At 43.5% G+C, this 21,623-nt stretch overlaps 1 protein-coding gene across 2 annotated transcripts in view; it reads right to left on the reverse strand.

Annotated features, from left to right (window-relative positions):
* Window positions 1-21,623, reverse strand: part of TMCO3 (transmembrane and coiled-coil domains 3) — a 65,965-nt gene that overhangs the window by 14,568 nt on the left and 29,774 nt on the right. The window contains exons 9-10 of one of the 2 annotated variants that reach the window (XM_066235883.1): window positions 9,556-9,673; window positions 538-733 (exon numbers count right to left, since the gene is read on the reverse strand). In XM_066235883.1, coding sequence (XP_066091980.1) covers window positions 538-733; window positions 9,556-9,673 — 314 coding nt within the window. Of the gene's footprint in view, window positions 1-537; window positions 734-9,555; window positions 9,677-21,623 lie in introns of both variants that reach the window. The other variant, XM_066235881.1, reaches the window with a different exon arrangement.

The following is a 21,623-nucleotide window of genomic DNA, read 5'->3' on the forward strand; positions in this document are numbered from 1 at the left end:
AAAAAAATGAAGAAGACACGAATAAGTGGAAGCAGATACTGTGTTCTTGAAAAGGAAGAAGTAACATCATTAAAATGTCCATATTACCCAAAGCAATCTGTAGAATCAGTGCAATTCCTATTAAGATACTAATGGTGTATTTCACAGAACTAGAACAAATATTCCAAAACTTTATATGGAAACACTAAAAGTTATTTTTAAACTGTTAATCTTGTATCAGATACAAAGCTGTTTGAAAGTCTAAGACAGAGTAACAAGGTTTGACACTGGTGGCTTTTCATTCTCACTGCAGACTTGTTTTTTAATGTAGCACTCACAGATACCATTTTAGCAAAGTGCTTAAGAGTATGAGTTAAAACAGTTAAATAGGTTTAACTCGTATTAATATTAATGGGTAGCATAATAACTGTGCACAAAATAAAAAATACTAATAAGTGTTTAAATATTATTAAAATAAAAAGATAAAGAACTGACCACAAGCTTTCAGTGAACAGATTATAAATCAGATTTATAAATAATAGATATTTTGAGAATTACCGTTAACATTAAAAAGATGAAAGCAGAGATTCCTAAGATAAGGATTTCTTTGTTCCCTTTGCTTTCCATATGCAGCTTTCGATAATATGGTCCTATGAGATAAGTCTTTATTACAAGACATAACAGAAAAACAGCAGCTAACGAAAAAAGAATCTGACCAATCAAAACCAGTATTTGTAGTATTTCCATGACAATGCTAGGAAAAAAAAAGAGAGAGAGACATGTTATTTTACCTCCTAACATATTTCTTTAAAGCCCAGTAAAATGATCTTCCACTTTTTTCAATGTTGCAAAATAAATAACCCAAATCACATACATTTTTACTTATAAATATTACAATAAAATATCAATCATATTAACCTCAGAAATTTTTGTTTAAATCAAATACAGAAACTAGATTATTTTGCAATCAATACTTTAAAGCAAATATATTTTACAGAATTAAAAAAATATTTTATGAGAGAGAAAGAGAGACAGGAGGGGAAAAAAAGGGAGGAGAGAGATGAGAAGCATCAACTCACAGTTGCATCACTTCAGTTGTTCATTGATTGCTTCTCCTATGTGCCTTGAGAGGGGAGGGAGAAAGGGCACACGCTGAGCCAGTGACCCCTTGCTCAAGCCGGTGATCATGCACTCAAGCTGGTGAACCTGCGCCCAAGCCAATGAGCCCATGCTCAAGCCTACAACCTCAGGGCTTCATACTGGGAAATGCTCTATCCACTGCACCACCACTGGTTACGCATATTTTATAGGATTTAATGACTCTTCACTGACAGCTTGTTTATCTTAATCAATGATAATGATAAAATTCTTTCTTAGAAATGAATTCCCATTTGAAATTCTTTGTAAGGCAATAGTCAACCTGCAACATCACACTGCAGGCTTACCATTATAACTATAACTAAAGAATTCCAGTGACTTTCAGCAAAATATTCCCTTATCCTAAGCCAGAACTCTGAATTTCATGTATATCATTTAGCCATAAAGAAGAGGATTTTGTACTAAGCTCTTTTTACAACATGCTATTTAGATTTTGAATATATTCTTAAGATCTCAGCCTGAAGACCTTCACAAGGCATTATTATATATTTGCAGCATTTACAATAATATTCATATTTTCTTAAATTTAGCTCTCCACCATATTTGGGAAACCATTCCGTCCAAAATTCAGTTTAAAAGTTCTCAATGGAAGAATACAAATCTGACCTCAGTAGTCCCTCATCCATAGTTTTGCTTTACTGGTTTCAGGTGCCCACAGTCAACCACAGCCCAAAATATTACATGAAAAATTCCAAGAAACACTAATTCATAAGTTTTCAAAATATTTTCATTGATTTTAGAGAGAGCAGGAGGAAGAGGGGGAGAGAGAGAAAGATCAATTTGTTGTTCCATTTATTTATGCATTAATTGCTTGTTTGTTTTTTTCACCTGAAACCTATATGAGCTTATCAACGAGTGTCACCCCAATTAAGTCAATAAACAAGTAGTCAAAAAGTCTCAGGGTACATCTGCCTCTCATTTACTGCCTGTGGACATTTGTGGAAAGGTGGGAGGCTCAGAGAGTCATCCATGTAAAGCTAGTGGAGTTTGTATTCGCCCTGACTGGGGATTCAACCCTCAACCTTAATGTATCGGGACAAGGCTCTACCCAGTTGAGTTACCCAGCCAGGGCCCAATTCATGTTTTAACTGTGAACTGTTCTGAGCAGCACTATTAAATCCATCCTGCTCTGTCCCACCCAGTGTGTGAATCATCCCTTTGTCTGGTGTATCCACACTGTATACGCTACCTGCCTGTTAGTCACTCAGTAACCATCTCAGCTATCAGATCCTCTGTCTTGGTATTGCAGTGCTTGTGTTCCAGTAATCCCTATTTTATGTAATCACGGTCCCAAAGTGCAAGAGTAGTGATGCTGCCAATTCAGATACACCAAAGAGAAGCTGTAAAGTGCTTTCTTTAAGTACAAAGGTATGAATGTATAGAAAATAACATAGCATATATAGGGTTTGGTACTATCCATGGTTCCTAGCATCCACAGAGGGTCCTGGAACATATCCCCACAGATAAGAGGGGACTACTGTGATAAGACAATTCATCACTGCAGTCATGCTTAAAATAGCAGCGCAGGACACAAATTGCAAGTTGCTCGTGATTACTTAGGGGAATTAGAACAGAACTGGGCTTGCAGCAAAGAAGCAAAGTCACTGTGAATGATTCCACGGCTGTTAATGAAGTGGGGGAGCCAGTGTGAGAAATCAGGGTCTGCAGCCCTGGCAGCAATAGACATGTGCTCGCTGTGACAGAATAAAGTAGGCTAGGTCTACCTCAAATTCCTGACCAGTCTTCCACATCCTAGTAGCAGATTGCCGAACTAACTGCTTACCCCACACAGCAACACACGACAAGTTACGTGCTATACCCCTCAGCCTGGCCCTGTCCAGCACCAGGGCATCCCTTCCCCGGTACCATCATCTCCCTGCAAAACCATGATAACTTCCTAGCTCATTTTATTCACGCTTCACAGAGGCCGAAACAACACACTGGGTACCTCAAGCAGAAGTCCGAAACTCCTGTGACATTCAGCTGAGCCCAGACTTCTTCACCCAGCGGCACCCTCCACTCCTCTTCACCCAAGGAGCAGCTACACCAGCCTCTGCTCGGCAGGCCATGCTCTTTCCAGTTACATACGGGCCCAGTGCACCCCACTCCCCCACCTCCCAGGTTCTCCCCACCCACTGACTCAGCTCTGTCCTTCACAGAGCAGCCTCAAAGTCAACTGCTCAGAGGCCTTGCCAATCTGAAGCGGTCATCTGTTAACTGACTCATCACCCCTCTGTAATTCTCTGTACAACACTTAGCTATTCTAGCATCTTCTTGTTGACCACTCACTTACTCATCATCCATCATCTTTCCCAGACACTACAGCAACTCCCTCAGAGGGGGCCATCCTCCCCCGCGCAAGGCATGTGACAAGAGGTCTAGTCTTAGTCCAGTTTGATTTAGCTGATAATGAGACTGCAGCCACGTAAGACTTGCATTTCTCATGACTATCCTGACACAGCCGCCCTACCAGCCAAGTGTTGTCACCATCCCCATCTTACAGACAGAAAAGTGAAGGCAAAGGCCAAGCCACTGCTCCAAGTCAGGTGCCAGGCATCTATCTGGCTCCAGGGTCTGTGCTCCTAGTTGCTGCACATGCTCTGCCATCACCATGCCCAGAGCTTGCATTCAGGTCTACTTCCCAACTGTCTGGGTTTTTTTTAAGTGAGAGGAGACAGACAGACTTTAACAACTGTCCCAACCAGGATCCACCTGGCAATCCCCATCTGGGGCTGATGCTCAAGTCAACCAAGCTGTTCTCAGTGTGTGACACTGATGCTCAAACCATCTGAGCTATCTATCCTCAGTGCCAGGGGCCGATGTTTGAAACAATCGAGCCTCTACTGGCTGCAACAGGAAGAGAAAGAGAAAGGGTAGAGGGAGAGGAAGAGAAGCAGATAGTTGCTTCGCACATGTGCCCTGACTGAGGATTGAAACCTGGATGTCCGCCTGCCGGGCTGATGCTCTATCCACTGAGCAAATTGACCAGGGCCCCAATTGTCTATCAAATGTACTGTGGTGAGAATAAAATAGTCAAACAGCTCAGAAAGGTACTATTCTGCATCTTCATTTCTCCATTTACCATGTTTTGGCAAAGTTTCTATGACAGCACAACCCTCACTCATTTCAACAGTTGAGTCAGTATTCCATCATGTGTCTGTGCCATCATTTTCTCAGCCAGACACTTGGGCTGTTCTAGGTTCTTGATGTACTGGATGATGAGCTTCTGTGAGGACACTCATGTGCAACAGTCTGCATTTGACAGACACTGCCAAACCGGCTGCTGGGAAGGCTGCTCCAATTTCCACCCCCAACCTCAGGGTGCCATTATTCAATCTTGGGCATCATCCCACTTTTAAAGGTTTGCAATCTGACCGGGGTGGGGGGGAGCTCCAGCTAAGCCAGTGACCCCTTGCTCAAGCCAGTGACCTTGGGCTTCAAGCCAGCGACCATGGGGTCATGTCTATGATCCCATGCTCAAGCTGGTGAGCCTGTGCTCAAGTTGGATGAGTCCATGCTCAAGCCGACGACCTTGGGGTTTCAAACCTGGTTCCTCAGCGTCCCAGGCCAACAATCTATCCACTATACTGCCACCTGGTCAGGCTGCAAGATTGTAATTCTAATAATTCAAATCAATTTATATTTTTTAAACAACTATTCTTTATCATAGTCCCTGTGTTCTGCTCATTACCTGTGAAATATCTGGGGAAAAGAAGTTAATTCTTTCCTTCGGGAAAGATCAAGATAAGGTCTGAATAAAGCTTACAAAAGAAACAAAGTTTTTATTAACATTACAACTGATTTTATTTAATTATTTTTTACTATAAATTTTCTCTGTTTATCGAAATTAGAAAAGAGGTTTTCCCAAATTATATAAAAATGTATAGTAGACAATAAAAGTACCATAATCTATTACTCAACTCATAGAGAGCCATTAATACCTTTTTATACATTTGTTTTATATATATATGTATATATACATATATATATATGCACAGAGATGCATTTCCAGTCTCTCCATTCATTTTCTTCTTCATGTAGTTGAAATAAGTTTGCATATAATTTTAACAGCTTTGAGATATAATTCTCATTCCATTCAAAGTATACAATTCAATGGGTTCCTAGTATACTCACAAATTTGTACAGCCATTGCCACAATCAATTTCAGAACATATTTACCACCCCAAAAAGAAACCCTGTATCCATTAGCATTCACTCCCTACCCTCTCTCTCCCAGAGCTGGGCAATCACAGATCTCCTTTCTGTCCCTATAAATTTGCTCATTCTGACATTTAATGTAAACAGAATCATACAATATGTGACCCTTTGTGACTGGCTTCTTTCACTTAGCAACAACGTTTTCAAGGTTTATCCAAGTTGCAGCATGTGTCAGTACCTCGTTCCTTTCATGACTGAGTAACATTGAATTGTATGGTCATAGCACATTATGACTAATACTGCCATGAACATTCATGCACAAGTTTTTATTGCAGTAAAATATTCATAACATAAAATTTACCACTTTAACCATTTAAAAGTGTCTAATTCATGGCATTAAGGACATGCACATTGTTGTGCTACTATCACCCCACACCTGGGTTTTTAAGTTGAATAGCTGAGTCATATGGTAACTCTGTGTTTAATCTTTTGAGAAATATTGTATATGATTTTACCTTTTACAGCTCACTATAATATAGAGCAATTTTCCATGTTATTAAAACTCCTGGTAAACATGACATTTCATGACTAAATTGGAATAAGCTGGCGTCAATGAAATTAACTATATGGAATTAAATTTAATTGGGAAAATAAAAAAACCTTTTAAAGTTGTCTGATTGATACAATGTCATATAGCAACAGTTTTACCTATCTGTAACTAACTGGAAAGTTTGGTAACAAGAATGTCACATCTGTGCTTTGTAAGTGCTCTGTGACTCTTTGCTGAGGTTCTACTTTCTGTTTGCTAAGTAGATTCTGACCTTTACAGGTAATAATTTATTGTACACTTCTTAAATAGAACTCAAATGATTTTCTTTTTTTTTTAATTTTTTTTTTAATTTATTTTATTTATTTATTCATTTTTAGAGAGGAGAGGGAGAGACAGAGAGAGAGAGAGAGAGAGAGAGAGAGAGAGAGAGAGAGAGAGAGAAGGGGGGGAGGAGCTGGAAGCATCAACTCCCATATGTGCCTTGACCAGGCAAGCCCAGGGTTTCGAACCGGCGACCTCAGCATTTCCAGGTCGACGCTTTATCCACTGCGCCACCACAGGTCAGGCTAGAACTCAAATGATTTTCAACTAAAGTTACAAATCCTCCTTTTGCTATCCAAAGTTTTCTTTGTTACTTTTCTTGAAATCTGTAGCCAGAGGAATAAGAACTAACTCTGAATAAAATTGTGACTACAAGTGTTGCATTTCTGATAGTTAAAAAAATTAGATCAAAGGAAAATGACCTCTTCAATAAACTACCTTTAATAGTTACATATACAACGGACTGGTTTAACTGCTTTATGTGGTCCTCTCCTGTAATCCTCACACAGTACATGAGGTAGGTCCTATTTCCATACTGTCCCCATGTAACAGGCAAGAACACTGAAGCCCAGAGAGGTTCAGTAAGTTGCCAAAGCTGGCAAATGGCCGAGCTGGAGCTCCAGGGTAGCCTTGCTTGAGGACCTAAGCCTTAACTTCAGGTAAAAGGCATTCATTTTTAACATACCTGACTTATCTGAGAGCAGAGAAGAGATCTTAATCATTCTGGGATTGCTGAAACTTAATATAATATCTGGTAAAGGTAAATACTAAAATATACAAAATATTTCTGCCCCACCCATCTGCAATGAGGTGGTTTGTCAGTGCTCCACTTGGGTAGAACCTAGCAGGGGAATGAATACAGTGTCACACCATACCTCAATGAAGGACTGCTTATTTTAAAAAATACGATGAATAGGATTTAGATACTCATAATAAACAAATGTTCAGGATATAACTGAAAATTACTTATCACCCCAACAATCAAGGGAAAAAAACCACAATTGAATGAGAAAAGAAAATAAACAAATTACAACATCAAGACAAATCATTGTTAGAATTATCTGACAGCATTTAAAGTGGCCACCATAAAATTGATTCAATAGCAATTAAAAATTTTCTTGACAGCCCTGGCCGGTTGGCTCAGTGGTAGAGCGTGGGCCTGGAGTGCAAGAGTCCCGGGTTTGATTTTCGGCAAGGGCACACAGGAGAGGCACCCATCTGCATGCCGGGTGGATCCTGGTCGGGCGCATGCGGGAGTCTGTCTGATTGCCTCCCGTTTCCAGCTTCAGAAAAATACAAAAAAAAAAAAAAAATCTCTTGACAAATAAAAAAAAAATCTCAGAAAAAAAACAATAGTTATAAAAAGAAGAACCAGCCTGCCTGACCAGGCTGTGGCACAGTGGATAGGGCATTGGCACAGGATGCAGAGGACCCATGTTCAAAACCCTGAGGTCACTGGCTTGAGTGCAGGGTTGCCAGCTTGAGCGTGGGTTCACAGACATGCTTGAGCCCAAAGGTTGCTGGCTTGAAACCCAAAGTCACTAGCTTGAGCAAAGGGTCACTGGCTCAGCTGAAGCCTCCAGGTCAAAGCACATATGAGAAAGCAATCAATGAACAACTAAGGTGCCACAACCACAAGTTGATGTTTCTCATCTCTCTTCCTGTCTGTCTGTCTGTCCCCGTCTATCCCTGTCTTCCTACCCCCTCCTCTCAAAAATAAGAGAAGAGCCAGGTGGAAATTATCCAACTAAACAATAACCAAAATAAAAATCTTGCTGGATAAGCTAAATAGCAGAGTGGAGATGACAGAGGACAGAATCAGTAAACTTCAGGAGAGATCAAAGCAATTTACTCAGTCTGAACAGAGAGAAAATAGTCCAGAGAGAGAGAGAGAGAGATCTCAGAGACTCGTGGAACAATAACAAAAGACATTTCTATCACTGGAGTCCCAGAAGGAGAGACCAATGTGACTGAAAAGTTACATGAGAAAATAATGCCTGAAATTCTTAAATTAGACAAGAGACATATGTCTACAGATTCACGCAGCTTAGTGAACACCAAATATGATAAACCAGTGACATAAACTGAATGTTTGTGTCCCTCAAAATTCATATGTTGAACCTCAATGTGACAGTTTTGGAGGTGGGCCTCTGGGAGGTAATTAGGTTTAGATGAGGTCATACAGATTAGAATAAAAGAAACAAAGTAAATGAGACAGATCTTAGCATTTCAAAGTGGTTCCAAAAGAAATTTCAGAGTCTACTAATTTTTGACCAATAGTATCATTACTATAAGAGATTAAAAGAAATGAATCTTCTGTTGGCCCTGGCCGGTTAGCTCAGTGGTAGAGCATCAGCTCAGCGTGTGAAAGTCCTGGGTTCAATTCCCAGTCAGGGCACACAGGAGAAGCACCCATCTGCTTCTCCACCCTTCCCCCTCTCCTTCCTCTCTGTCTCTCTCTTCCCCTCCTGCAGTCAAGGCTTCATTGGAGCAAAATTGGCCTGGGCGCTGAGGACAGCTCCATGGCCTCCACCTCAGACTAGAATGGCTTTGGCTGCAATGAAGCAACGCCCCAGGTGGGCAGAGCATCGCACCCTGGTGGGCATGCTGGGTGGATGCCGGTTGGGCACATGCGGGAGTCTGTCTGACTGCCTCCCTGCTTCTAACTTTGGAAAAATATAAAAAATATATATATCCTCTGGAAATATTTAAAACACAATATTTATTATTTATATGCATATAGTGCATTTGCTTAAAATAATTCAGGTTTATGATCCTAACCCACATGCAGCAAGCACACCTTTATATAGGGCACCCTATATTTTGCAAGTGTATTTATTTTCTGGAGGTTATTCTTGTAGTATTTGTATATGCAACCCTAGCTTTAACTTTCTGGGTAAATTTATTTTTCCCATTTGGCTTTTCTCACCATATGGTCCTAACTAAGTACAGTTTAGGTTCTGGTATCATTTCATTAGGAGAATGGAAAGAAGGGTCAGGGAAAATGGTAATGATGATTACCAGGACACCGATAATCACCAGTGACAGTGTGTGTTATGTACACGCTCACTGTATTTCAGGCATTTTATATCATACCTCATTTACCCCAAACTACTCTATTAGGTACTAATAGAGTAGGAACTCTAACTGACGCCAACCCCACTTTAGAGATGACAAAACTAAGAAAGACTGAGGGTAAGTAACTCGCCCAGCCAAGACCCACAGAGCTCGAGCGTGAGCTCAGGAAGTGCTACTCCAGAGCCTCTGCCCTTAAGCCCGTGTTACACAAGTTCTGAACATATCTCTGGAAAAAGGTATCAAATAGTATTTTTATAAACAAATAATTTGAAACTAGAAAAACAAACTGTTAAGTAATATAGAAAATGTACCTGGAGTATGTACTGGCTCCTGCTTGGATAAGAGTTGGCATGACAGCTATGAATAACCCCAGCTGTACGTCCTGCATAACTAGCATTCCGAGCAACACAGCGCTGTAGTCAAGGTCACCTGCTTAAGCAAAAAGAATCATTAAAAGCAAATGTTTACAGTATTTCAAAGTGGCCCAAGTCAAAATAAAGTCATCATGCTTATTTCCAAAACAATTCAAATAATGTTGATACTCCAAATGAGAATAGACTTTAAAGTTTTTTTGAGAATACCATAACATTTTAAAGATTTAAAAACTTTTTGTAAAGAAAATCTCCCAAATACTTCTACCAGTTGCTTGTTACTTACATAATTATAGAAATATGACATTAGGATAACATGGCATGGCAAATAATATGATAGGCCTGGGTAATCATACCAATTTCACTGTGTTCCAAGAACACAGGAAACGCAGTCTTCACCATCAGTCTTTTTTTTTTTTTTCTGAAGCTGGAAACGGGGAGAGACAGTCAGACAGACTCCCGCATGTGCCCGACCGGGATCCACTCGGCATGCCCACCAGGAGCGACGCTCTGCCCACCAGGGGGCGATGCTCTGCCCCTCGGGGGTGTGGCTCTGCCGAGACCAGAGCCACTCTAGCGCCTGGGGCAGAGGCCAAGGAGCCATCCCCAGCGCCTGGGCCATCTTTGCTCCAATGGAGCCTCGGCTGCGGGAGGGGAAGAGAGAGACAGAGAGGAAGGGGGGGGTGGAGAAGCAAATGGGTGCTTCTCCTATGTGCCCTGGCCGGGAATCGAACCCAGGTCCCCCGCACGCCAGGCCGACGCTCTACCGCTGAGCCAACCGGCCAGGGCTCCACCATCAATCTTTATTTCTTCCCTAAGCTCTTCAAGAAGGACCTGGCGCCATCCCTTTTGGGTCACACCTGCTGGGCAGAGCCTGGCTGCAAGGGTCACTTTCCCTGAAACCCACCATCACCACTACACTGAAGATTCTTCCCCTTTGAGGCAAATGCAGATTTGGTGTAGAAATACTGCCTTCTATGGGCAGAACAGAAAAGCAGTAACCAGCACTGGCTGGCGGGACCACACAACTTCTCTGGAAAGAAGAAAATGATACCTTTTGTGAACTCAATACCTTACACAGGCCTCCAAATGTCTCCATTTTCAACGAACAGTTCTGGCTTTGGAACTTTTTTTTGTACTTTTAAATTGTTTTATTGAATCTACTGGGGTGACATTGGTTCACAAACTATACAGGTTTCAAGTGTACAAGTCAACAAAGCAGCTTCTGCATACTGCACCATGCACCCAGCAGTCTCCTTCCGCCCCGTGTTCCCCAGCTCTGCCCACCTCCACCCGCCCGCATCCCCTTTCCCTCTGGCTGACACCACACTGTCGTCTGTGTCTGTGTGTTATATACATATACATTTCTTTCTGCTTAATCCTTTCACCTTCTTTCATCTAGCCCCCAAAACCCCTCCCTCTGACAGCTGTCAGTCTGTTCCATGTGTCAGCTTTGAAAGTTTTAAATGGGCTTCTAAACACTAAATTGTCATGCCCCCTAATACATTTTTATTTTTTTTTTATTTGTTTAGGGGAGAGAAAGAGAGAGAAGAGAAGAGAGAGAGAGAGAGAGAGAGAGAGAGAGAGAGAGAAGGGGGGAGGAGCAGGAAGCATCAATTCCCACGTGTGCCTTGACCAGGCAAGCCCAGGGTTTCTAACCAGCAACCTCAGTGTTTCAGGTCGACACTTTATCCACTGCACCACCACAGTTCAGGCCAATTTTTTTCTTTTAAAAAGAGCTACTATTGATAGTAACATATATTTAAAGATCGATCTCATAATCTTATTTATGTAAAAGAAGCAAAATAACAAAACCAAACAAAATCAAAATCCCTCATCATCACCAAAAATCACACTTTGATTAAAAGTTCAGGTAATCCTTTTAGAAAGCTTGTTTTATTGTATACAGTTAAATTTTTGGTGAATCAACTATCCTGGCTTAGAATTTCAAAAATTTCTAAACAGATAATCATATTAGGTTATTAGAGTTTTGTATATTTTTTAAAATTTATTTTAGGAACCATCGTTTGTTGGTTCCACTTATTTATGCATTCATTGGTTGATTCTTATATGGGCCCTGACTGGGGATGGAACCCACAACCTTGGTATATTAGGATGATGCTCTAACCAACTGAGCTTCCTGGCCAGGACAGAGCTTTGTGTCTTTGAAGGCTTACAATTTAATAGAGAATGAAGAATAATTTCCTCATAAGAAATACTGAATATTTTGGATACTACAAAAATCTACTCTTTTCAACATACCTTGATGGGCTCATGATAACTGTGACTCTCTTGATCTTGGGAAATTTGCTAGGCAGTAAGCTCGCAATGGCACCATGGACATCCTCCCCGACTCCTTACTCCAGATTTAAAAAATTCAGACTGTACCATTACCATACCCCTTCTTGATTTTACATCTCACTTTTAAGAAATATCATTTGATATACTGCTTAAATTTTGTAAATGTTTTAAACTTTTTGTTCTACAGTGGTACCTTGAGATACGAGTTTAATTCATTCTGTAACCAAGCTCGTAAGTCAGTCAACTCATATATCAAACAAATGTCTCCCATTTAAAATAACTGAAATCAATTTAATCCATTCCAAATAACTGAAATCGATTTAATCCGTTCCAGCCCTGTGAAATATCCCCAAACCATCCTAAATTATGAAAAAAGACATGTTTTTAATTAAGAAGCATACATGTATACTTTACCAATGCATAACAAAATATATGAAATAAAAAAGTGTTATTTAGTGCTGTATTCTTACCTTGGAGACAGACGAGTACGGCTAACAGAGGTGAATGGCAGAGGAGGGAGGGAGGGAGGAAGGGATGCAGGCACTGTAGACACATAAACTAAAACTGCACTTTAACACTAAATGTAAACTAAAACTGCATTTTCTTTACTTTAAACAAAACTAAAACTGCACTTTCTTTACTTAAAATGAAACCACAAAAACTTAATTGTAAAAAATGCACTTTCTTAACTTTAAACTTAACCTAAGCTTAACATTACGTATTTTTCATTTCATCATCACCCGTTTTTGCCTTTTTGGCTGCACTTTCAGTACTTTCACTTGCAGGACTTTTGAATAAAAATCTATCCAAAGAGGTTTGCTTTTGCCTGCCTTTTAAAAGGTTACAGAAATGTGACAAACAAGTGTCATTAAAAAGTGCTGAAGCAAGACCAGTTGAAACTTTTTCTGGGTTTTTCTTTTCAATGAAACTTGAAAGCTTCTCCCACATTGCCAGCATGTCTTTAATTTCACTTGTAGAAATCACTTCCTCCGACTCTACCTCTTCTTCACTACTAATCTCTTGCAGAAGCTCCGTATGATGCATCATTTGTAGCTCCTTCAACTCCTCAGTTGAGAGTTCCTCTTCATGTTCCTCGACGAGCTCGTTTACATCACCCTCATCTACCTCCAGACCCATCGATTTTCCAAGGGACACAATCTCTTCCAACGCTTCTACCTCAGTCTTAGTGTCTGGTTCGAATCCTTTGAAGTCCCTGTCTGCAACAACATCAACAACATCAGGCCATAACTTTTTCCATGCTGAGTTCAAGGTTCTTCTTGTAACCTCTTGCCATGCCAAGTCTATAATGTGTAAACATATAATGATGTTGTAGTGATCTTTCCAAAACTCTTGAAGGGTTAGAATTGTATTCTCAGTCACCTCAAAGAAGCGGCGGAACAAGTGCTTTCTATAAAGCTTTTTAAAGTTGGAAATGACCTGCTGATCCATAGGTTGCAAGATTGAAGTTGTGTTGGGTGGGAGGTAGAGGACTTTCACAAATTTGAACTCATCGAGAATGTCATCTTCAAGACCAGGAGGGTGGGCCGGAGCATTATCAAGCACTAATAATGCTTTCATCTGGAGTTTATTTTCTTGAAGATATTTCTTCACTGTAGGACCAAAGACGAGATTTACCCATTCAATAAAAAACTGCCGCATAACCCATGCCCCAGCATTGGCGCGCCATATAACCTGCAGTTTTTCTTTAAGAGTCTTGTGAGTCTTAAAGGCTCGAGGATTTTCGGAATGATACACTAGAAGTGGCTTTACTTTACAGTCACTGCTAGCATTTGCACACAATGCAAGGGTCAGACGAGCCTTCATGGGTTTATGGCCTGGGAGCTTCTTCTCCTCTGCGGTGATGAAAGTCCTCTGGGGCATTTTTTTCCGAAACAATCCTGTTTTGTCACAGTTGAACACTTGTTGGGGGATGTAGCCTTCCTTTGCAATAAGCGCAGCAAAACGTGTGATGTACTCCTCAGCTGTCTTAACATCAGCACTCGCAGCTTCACCATGCCTCGCCACCAAGTGGATGCCAGATCTGTTCTTGAAATTTTCAAACCAGCCATGACTTGCCTTAAACGTATCTTCTGCTGCCTCTTTTGAGGTTGATGGTTCTTTCTTCTTCAAGTCGCCGTAAATATATAATACGTGCCTTTTCACATATTACAGTCTCCATCACTGTATCTCCTGCCAGCTCTTTCTCTTTCACCCACACCAGCAGAAGCTTCTCCATTTCTTCATGGATATTTGTCTTTAACTGGGACAGAATTGTAGTTCCTTTCGCTGGATTTGTGCTTTTGATGGCATCCTTTTGTTTAAGGATGGTACAAGTTGTAGATGTATTGCAGTCAGACAGCCTTGCCTGCTCAATCACTCATACAACACGCTCATGTTTTTCTATTATTTCTTGCTTTACTTCTATCGACATCATTCTCTTCTTCTTCTCACCACTGTCCTTTACCCTCACTTTCTTCGGCCCTATGATAGCACACACACAAAAAAATGCAAAAATGATGCAAGAACAAGTACAACGCATGAGATTCGACTTGATTCTGTCAGGGTAACACGTGAGAAAGAATGAGATGCTGGTGTTGTGCTGCCGATACTGAACCCGTGTGCCAATGCGGCAACTAGCGGCAGCTTCCTGAATCACGACTCGTATCTCAGAATTTCACTCAGATCTTGAACAAAAATATGGACTGAGTCGCAGCTTGTATCTTAAAAAAAAAATCGTATGTTGGTCTGCTCATATCTAGAGGTACCACTGTATGTTTTTGTACCTAATCATAGGTCAACTGTTTTTAATTCATTGGACATTCAATTATCCACCACCAGATCCCAGGCACCACAGAACAGAGCCAAGGTGTCTTCTGTAGCCCTGGTGCAGGATATGTGCCATTCTCAGGAAGCATCTGTTTGCGAGCAAATTGACTGCTTCTGAAGGAGAAAGACCACTTATAGTAGTGACAGGCATAAAATGCAAACAGTGCAGTCAAGACAAAGGTGAAAATTACTTACACTGAATCATTAAAAATTAGATATAATACTTATAATATTTTTCATCTGTGTGCATTCTGTGCTGTTTAATTTTGGTGCTTATCACTACTCTAAGCACTTTATATTTTTGCTGTTTTAAGTACTTTAAATGTACCGAAAACATAGAATATAACAAACACCCATAGGCCACTACTGAATTTTGCTAAATCTTGAACTTTTTTATTTTTTACAGAGACAGAGAGTCAGAGAGAGGGATAGATAGGGACAGACAGACAGGAACGAAGAGAGATGAGAAGCATCAATTATTAGTTTTTCGTTGCAACACCTTAGTTGTTCATTGATTGCTTTCTCATATGTGCCTTGACCGTGGGGCTACAGCCGACCGAGTAAACCCTTGCTGGGTCCAAGCTGGTGAGCCTTGCTCAAACCAGATGAGCCTGTGCTCAAGCTGGTGACCTCTGGGTCTTGAACCTGGGTCCTCCGCATCCCAGTCTGACGCTCTAACCACTGAGCCACAGCCTGATCAGGCTAAATCTTGAACTTTTGACACACTAGCTTCAGATGTTTGAAAAGAAGTACTGTAAGCTACAGCAGGCACTACAACTGAACCCTCAGCCACCAATTGCTGCAGCCACTCTCTCCTGCCACACCCCAACCCCGCCTTAGTTTGAATATTTATTATCCCCTTGAATGTTTTTCTACTCTAATATAATAACATCGGTCTGTTTGGGAACAACACTAAGTTTATTATTTTGTAATTTTAAACTTTATATAATCAATATTTCTGCAAATTACTTTTTTAGTGAGAGTGAAAGAGACAGAAAGAGACAGAGAGACAGGAAGTGAGAGAGAATAGAAGCATCAACTCATAGTTGTGGTGCCTTAGTTGCATATTGATTGCTTTCTCATATGTGCCTTGACCAGGGGGCTCCAGCTGAGCCAGTAACCTCTTACTCAAGCCAGTGACCTTGAACTCAAGTCAGTGACCGCACACTAAAGCTGGTGAGCCCATGCTCAAGCTGGGTGAGCCCGTACTGAAGCCAGCAACCTTGGGGTTTCAAACCTAGGTCTTCAGCATCCCAGACTGACTATCCACTGTGCCACCACCTGGTCAGGTGAAAAGTATTTATGTTGATACACAAAGCTTTGATCCAATTTTTAAATTGCTGAACACCATAATTTACCAACTTTCCAATGGATGGGTACTTGGGCCTTCAATTTTTCCACTATCATAAACATGCTGTAATCAACATTCTAGTGCATTTACTAGGAACACCCCTTCCCTTGCGTCTATTTCCTATGATTTCCCTAACTACTCCTGGCCTCCTGTCCTGCCAGGCATATACCATTCCCACAGAGAAAAGGATGCTCCATCTGGGCTTGGATAGTAGCTCTCCTTCCACTGCTAAGGAGTGGCCCACTTGAGGTCACAGGGTGACCTGTAGGCCTGAGTTTCTGCGGGCAGGCCCCCACGGGAGGCATCTGGGGGTCCATGCCACAGGCAGCTGGTGGCAAGTCTCATTCTGGGTTTCGGTATCAGAAGCTCATGACTGCCATATCTTCTACACCACTTTTTATCACAATCAAGCTGCTATTGTGATCTTCAGCTACTTGACCCCTTTGTTTATCATCCTATGGGTTCTAAGCACAGGTGTGGAAAAGTGGAGTTATTGGGCCCCCAAATCTGATATACTGGCTAGAAATCTTGAGAAATAGAAAAGAAACAGAATCTGGGCAACAACAACTAACAAAACCCCAAGTGTGAAGAGGAACGGAGGCACCATTCTGTGGCATCTCTCCATGCTTCAGTGCGTAAGTTTGCGTGTACATAGCTTTGCATGATTTCAAACTTTATGTAAAATGTATCGGATCAGATGTCTTCTGTATCTTGTATTGTCCCCCTTGATACTGCAAGATTAATGTATTTTTGCTTCTGTAGTATTTTGGTATATGAATACACCATAATTTCCTTATTTGTTGTATTACTGAATACTCAGATTATTTATAGTTTTCTGCTATTAAAAATAGCATTGTGACACCTGACCAGGCAGTGGCGCAGTGGATAGAGCGTCGGACTGGGATGCTGAGGACCCAGGTTCGAGACCCCAAGGTTGCCAGCTTGAGCGTGGGCTCATCTGGTTTGAGCAAAAGCCCACCAGCTTGGACCCAAGGTCACTGGCTCCAGTAAGAGGTTACTCAGTCTGCTGAAGGCTCACGGTTAAGGCATGTATGAGAAAGCAATCAATGAACAACTAAGGTGTTGCAACACGCAACGAAAAACTAACGATTGATGCTTCTCATCTCTCTCTGTTCCTGTCTGTCTGTCCCTGTCTACCCCTCTCTCTGACTCACTCTCTGTCTCTGTAAAAAATAAATTAAAAAAAAGAAAGATAATACATGTAAAGAATTTAAAACAGTGCCTTGGCATTGGCATACAGTAAATGCTTAGTAAATGTTAGCAATTAATCTTAAATGGTTAAGGGTACTTTAAAAAAAATAGCATTGTGAATATTCTTTCATATTTGCAAATTTTCTAGGATATAGCTCTAAAAATGGAAATTTCTGCTTGCAAGATTGTTCTCCAATGTAGCTAAACCAATTCACATTCCCACTGACAAATCTCAACAGTCACAAGGACTCTACATTCTTACCAATATATGGCATATCAGTTTAAAATTTTCTGCCAGCTCACTAATGTGAAATGGCATCTATGGACTTCACTTGCCTTTCCCTAATTCCTAGGTTCAGCATCTTTTCATATTTACTGGTCATTCAGGTTCTCTCTTCTCTAAGCTATCCCTTTGGTTTGGTTTATTAAAGTTCTTGATGCGTTCTAAATATTGTCTGACCTGTGGTAGCACAGTGGATAGAGCGTCGACCTGGAATACTGAGGTCACCAGTTTGAAACCCTGGGCTTGCCCGGTCAAGGCACATACAAAAAGCAACTACTGGCCCTGGCCGGTTGGCTCAGTGGTAGAGTGTCGGCCTGGCGTGCAGAAGTCCCGGGTTCGATTCCCGGCCAGTGCACACAGGAGAAGCGCCCATCTGATTCTCCACCCCTCCCCCTCTCCTTCCTCTCTGTCTCTCTCTTCCCCTCCCGCAGCCGAGGCTCCATTGGAGCAAAGATGGCCCGGGCACTGGGGATGGCTCCTTGGCCTCTGCCCCAGGCGCTAGAGTGGCTCTGGTCGCAACAAAGCATCGCCCCCTGGTGGGCAGAGCGTAGCCCCTGGTGGGCGTGCCAGGTGGATCCCGGTCGGGCGCATGCGGGAGTCTGTCTGACTGTCTCTCCCCGTTTCCAGCTTCAGGAAAATACAAAAAAAAAAGCAACTACTACTACAAGTTGAGGCTTCCCGCTCCCCCCACCCCCATCTCTCTCTCTAAAAATCAATAAAAAATAGAAAACTATATATTACTCCCTTGCACATTTTGTCTATATATATATATATATAAATATATATATATATATATGTATGCTTTCCTGTGACCGGTCAAAAGTGCACCATGACTTTACGGACACACTGTATATATAATATATTACAAACATCTCCCAGTCTGAGACTTATAAAAATACCTTTTAAGTAAAATTTACTTAAGTTTGTGTTCAAATTTGTTAATATTTTCTTTTCTAGATTGTGTTTTATGCCTAAAGATATTCTCTTTACCCTTAGCTCATAAGGACATTTTCTTATATTTTCCTCTAACAGTTTGGCTCTTCACATTTAGGTGTTTAATCCATGTAGAATTCATTTCTGTGTGCAGTTCAAGGTAGGGCTCTAATTTTTTTCCGTATGGATAACTAAATCTCATTCATTGATCAGCATACTTTCTCCCACTTATTTGCAGTGCTTGAGCTGCCCACTCCACTCCCTGCCCCATCTTAGCTGGGTAAGGCCATGCCACCTGGAGTATGATAACATTGCAACAGGTCTTAATATTGGGCAGGGAAGCGCCTTACCTCAAATACATATTGGTTATTCTTGGCTTTTTTTTTTTTAGAATTTTTAAAATTGATTTTTAGAGAGAGGGAAGAGAGAGAAAGTGAGTAACAAAGAGGAGGGAGGAGTGGGAAGCATCTACTCATAGTAGTTGCTTTAACCAGGCAAGACCAGGGATTTGAACTGGCAACCTCAGCATTCCAAGTCAACATTTTATCCACTGCACCACCACAGGTCAGGCTATTCTTGGCTTTTTTTTTTTTTTCCAGAGGTAGAGTCAGAGAGGGACAGACAGGGACAGACAGACAGGAAGGGAGAGAGATGAGAAGCATCAATTCTTTGTTGCAACTCCTTAGTTGTTCATTGATTGCTTTCTCATATGTGCCTTGACCAGGGGGCAATAGCAGAGCGAGAAACCCCTTGCTCCAGCCAGCAACCTTGGGCTTCAAGCCAGGGACCATGGGGTCATGTCTATGATCCCATGGTCAAGCCAGCGACCCCGCGCTCAAGCTGGTGAGACTGTGCTCAAGCCAGATGAGCCTGCACTCAAGCCGGAGACCTCGGGGTTTCAAACCTGGGTCCTCCACATCCCAGTCCAATGCTCTATCCACTGCCACTGCCTGGTCAGGCTATTATTGGCCTTTACTCTTAAATAAACTTTAGGATTAGCTAGCAAGTTTCATGAAAAAACCTAACCAGATTTTTTATTGAGATAGATGTGAGCTTATAAATTTAGGGAGAAACATCTTTAGGTATTGAATCTTTTCATCTCGGGGCTCCCTCTTCAATAACATTTTATAATTTATCCTTAAAGACCACACATAGTTTCTCAGAGATTTACTCCCTGGTACCTTGTACTTTTTATATGCTTTCAAACTGTTGTAAGTATGTCACATGTTTTCAAGATATATTTAATTGTAAAGTGTCCAATCAAAGTGTATGTCCTTCAGTATGTCTACTGACCTCCAAACAAGCAGTCCATTAAATAACTCCTCCTACCTTGTTATAATCAGGAACTTTAGCTTGGCCTTTTAAAAATATGCAAAAAACACCTTTGCTAAGAGTCCACAGTTAAATTTACCAACTTGAAAAAAAATCATCTATGCTCCTCCGTTTTCACAGCCAGGTCCTCCTTCAGCCTCCATTTCTCCCCGCTGAGCCCGTCCTCTGCTGGTGCGCTGCCGTGGGGCCTCCACTTCTCCCGCTGAGCCCGTCCTCTGCTGGTGCGCTGCCGTGGGGCCTCCACTTCTCCCCGCTGAGCCCGTCCTCTGCTGGTGCGCTGCCGTGGGGCCTCCACTTCTCCCCGCTGAGCCCGTCCTCTGCTGGTGCGCTGCCGTGGGGCCTCCACTTCTCCCCGCTGAGCCCGTCCTCTGCTGGTGCGCTGCCGTGGGGCCTCCACTTCTCCCGCTGAGCCCGTCCTCTGCTGGTGCGCTGCCGTGGGGCCTCCACTTCTCCCGCTGAGCCCGTCCTCTGCTGGTGCGCTGCCGTGGGGCCTCCACTTCTCCCGCTGAGCCCGTCCTCTGCTGGTGCGCTGCCGTGGGGCCTCCACTTCTCCCGCTGAGCCCGTCCTCTGCTGGTGCGCTGCCGTGGGGCCTCCACTTCTCCCGCTGAGCCCGTCCTCTGCTGGTGCGCTGCCGTGGGGCCTCCACTTCTCCCGCTGAGCCCGTCCTCTGCTGGTGCGCTGCCGTGGGGCCTCCACTTCTCCCGCTGAGCCCGTCCTCTGCTGGTGCGCTGCCGTGGGGCCTCCACTTCTCCCGCTGAGCCCGTCCTCTGCTGGTGCGCTGCCGTGGGGCCTCCACTTCTCCCCGCTGAGCCCGTCCTCTGCTGGTGCGCTGCCGTGGGGCCTCCACTTCTCCCGCTGAGCCCGTCCTCTGCTGGTGCGCTGCCGTGGGGCCTCCACTTCTCCCCGCTGAGCCCGTCCTCTGCTGGTGCACTGCCGTGGGGCCTCCACTTCTCCCACTGAGCCCGTCCTCTGCTGGTGCGCTGCCGTGGAGCCTCCACTTCTCCCCGCTGAGCCCTCCTCTGCTGGTGTGCTGCCGTGGGGCCTCCACTTCTCCCCGCTGAGCCCTCCTCTGCTGGTGCGCTGCCGTGGGGCCTCCACTTCTCCCCACTGAGCCCGTCCTCTGCTGGTGCGCTGCCGTGGGGCCTCCACTTCTCCCCGCTGAGCCCGTCCTCTGCTGGTGCGCTGCCGTGGGGCCTCCACTTCTCCCGCTGAGCCCGTCCTCTGCTGGTGCGCTGCCGTGGAGCCTCCACTTCTCCCCGCTGAGCCCTCCTCTGCTGGTGCGCTGCCGTGGGGCCTCCACTTCTCCCCGCTGAGCCCTCCTCTGCTGGTGCGCTGCCGTGGGGCCTCCACTTCTCCCCGCTGAGCCCTCCTCTGCTGGTGCGCTGCCGTGGGGCCTCCACTTCTCCCGCTGAGCCCGTCCTCTGCTGGTGCGCTGCCGTGGGGCCTCTACTTCTCCCCGCTGAGCCCGTCCTCTGCTGGTGCGCTGCCGTGGGGCCTCCACTTCTCCCTGCTGAGCCCTCCTCTGCTGGTGCGCTGCTGTGGGGCCTCCACTTCTCCCCGCTGAGCCCGTCCTCTGCTGGTGCGCTGCTGTGGGGCCTCCACTTCTCCCCGCTGAGCCCTCCTCTGCTGGTACACTGCCGTGGGGCCTCCACTTCTCCCCGCTGAGCCCTCCTCTGCTGGTGCGCTGCCGTGGGGCCTCCACTTCTCCCCGCTGAGCCCTTCTCTGCTGGTGCGCTGCTGTGGGGCGGGAAGGGCAGTCCATGCTCTGA

The sequence above is a fragment of the Saccopteryx bilineata genome, chromosome 6, assembly GCF_036850765.1.
Source record: "Saccopteryx bilineata isolate mSacBil1 chromosome 6, mSacBil1_pri_phased_curated, whole genome shotgun sequence".
In the NCBI taxonomy this organism is placed as follows: Eukaryota; Metazoa; Chordata; class Mammalia; order Chiroptera; family Emballonuridae; genus Saccopteryx; species Saccopteryx bilineata.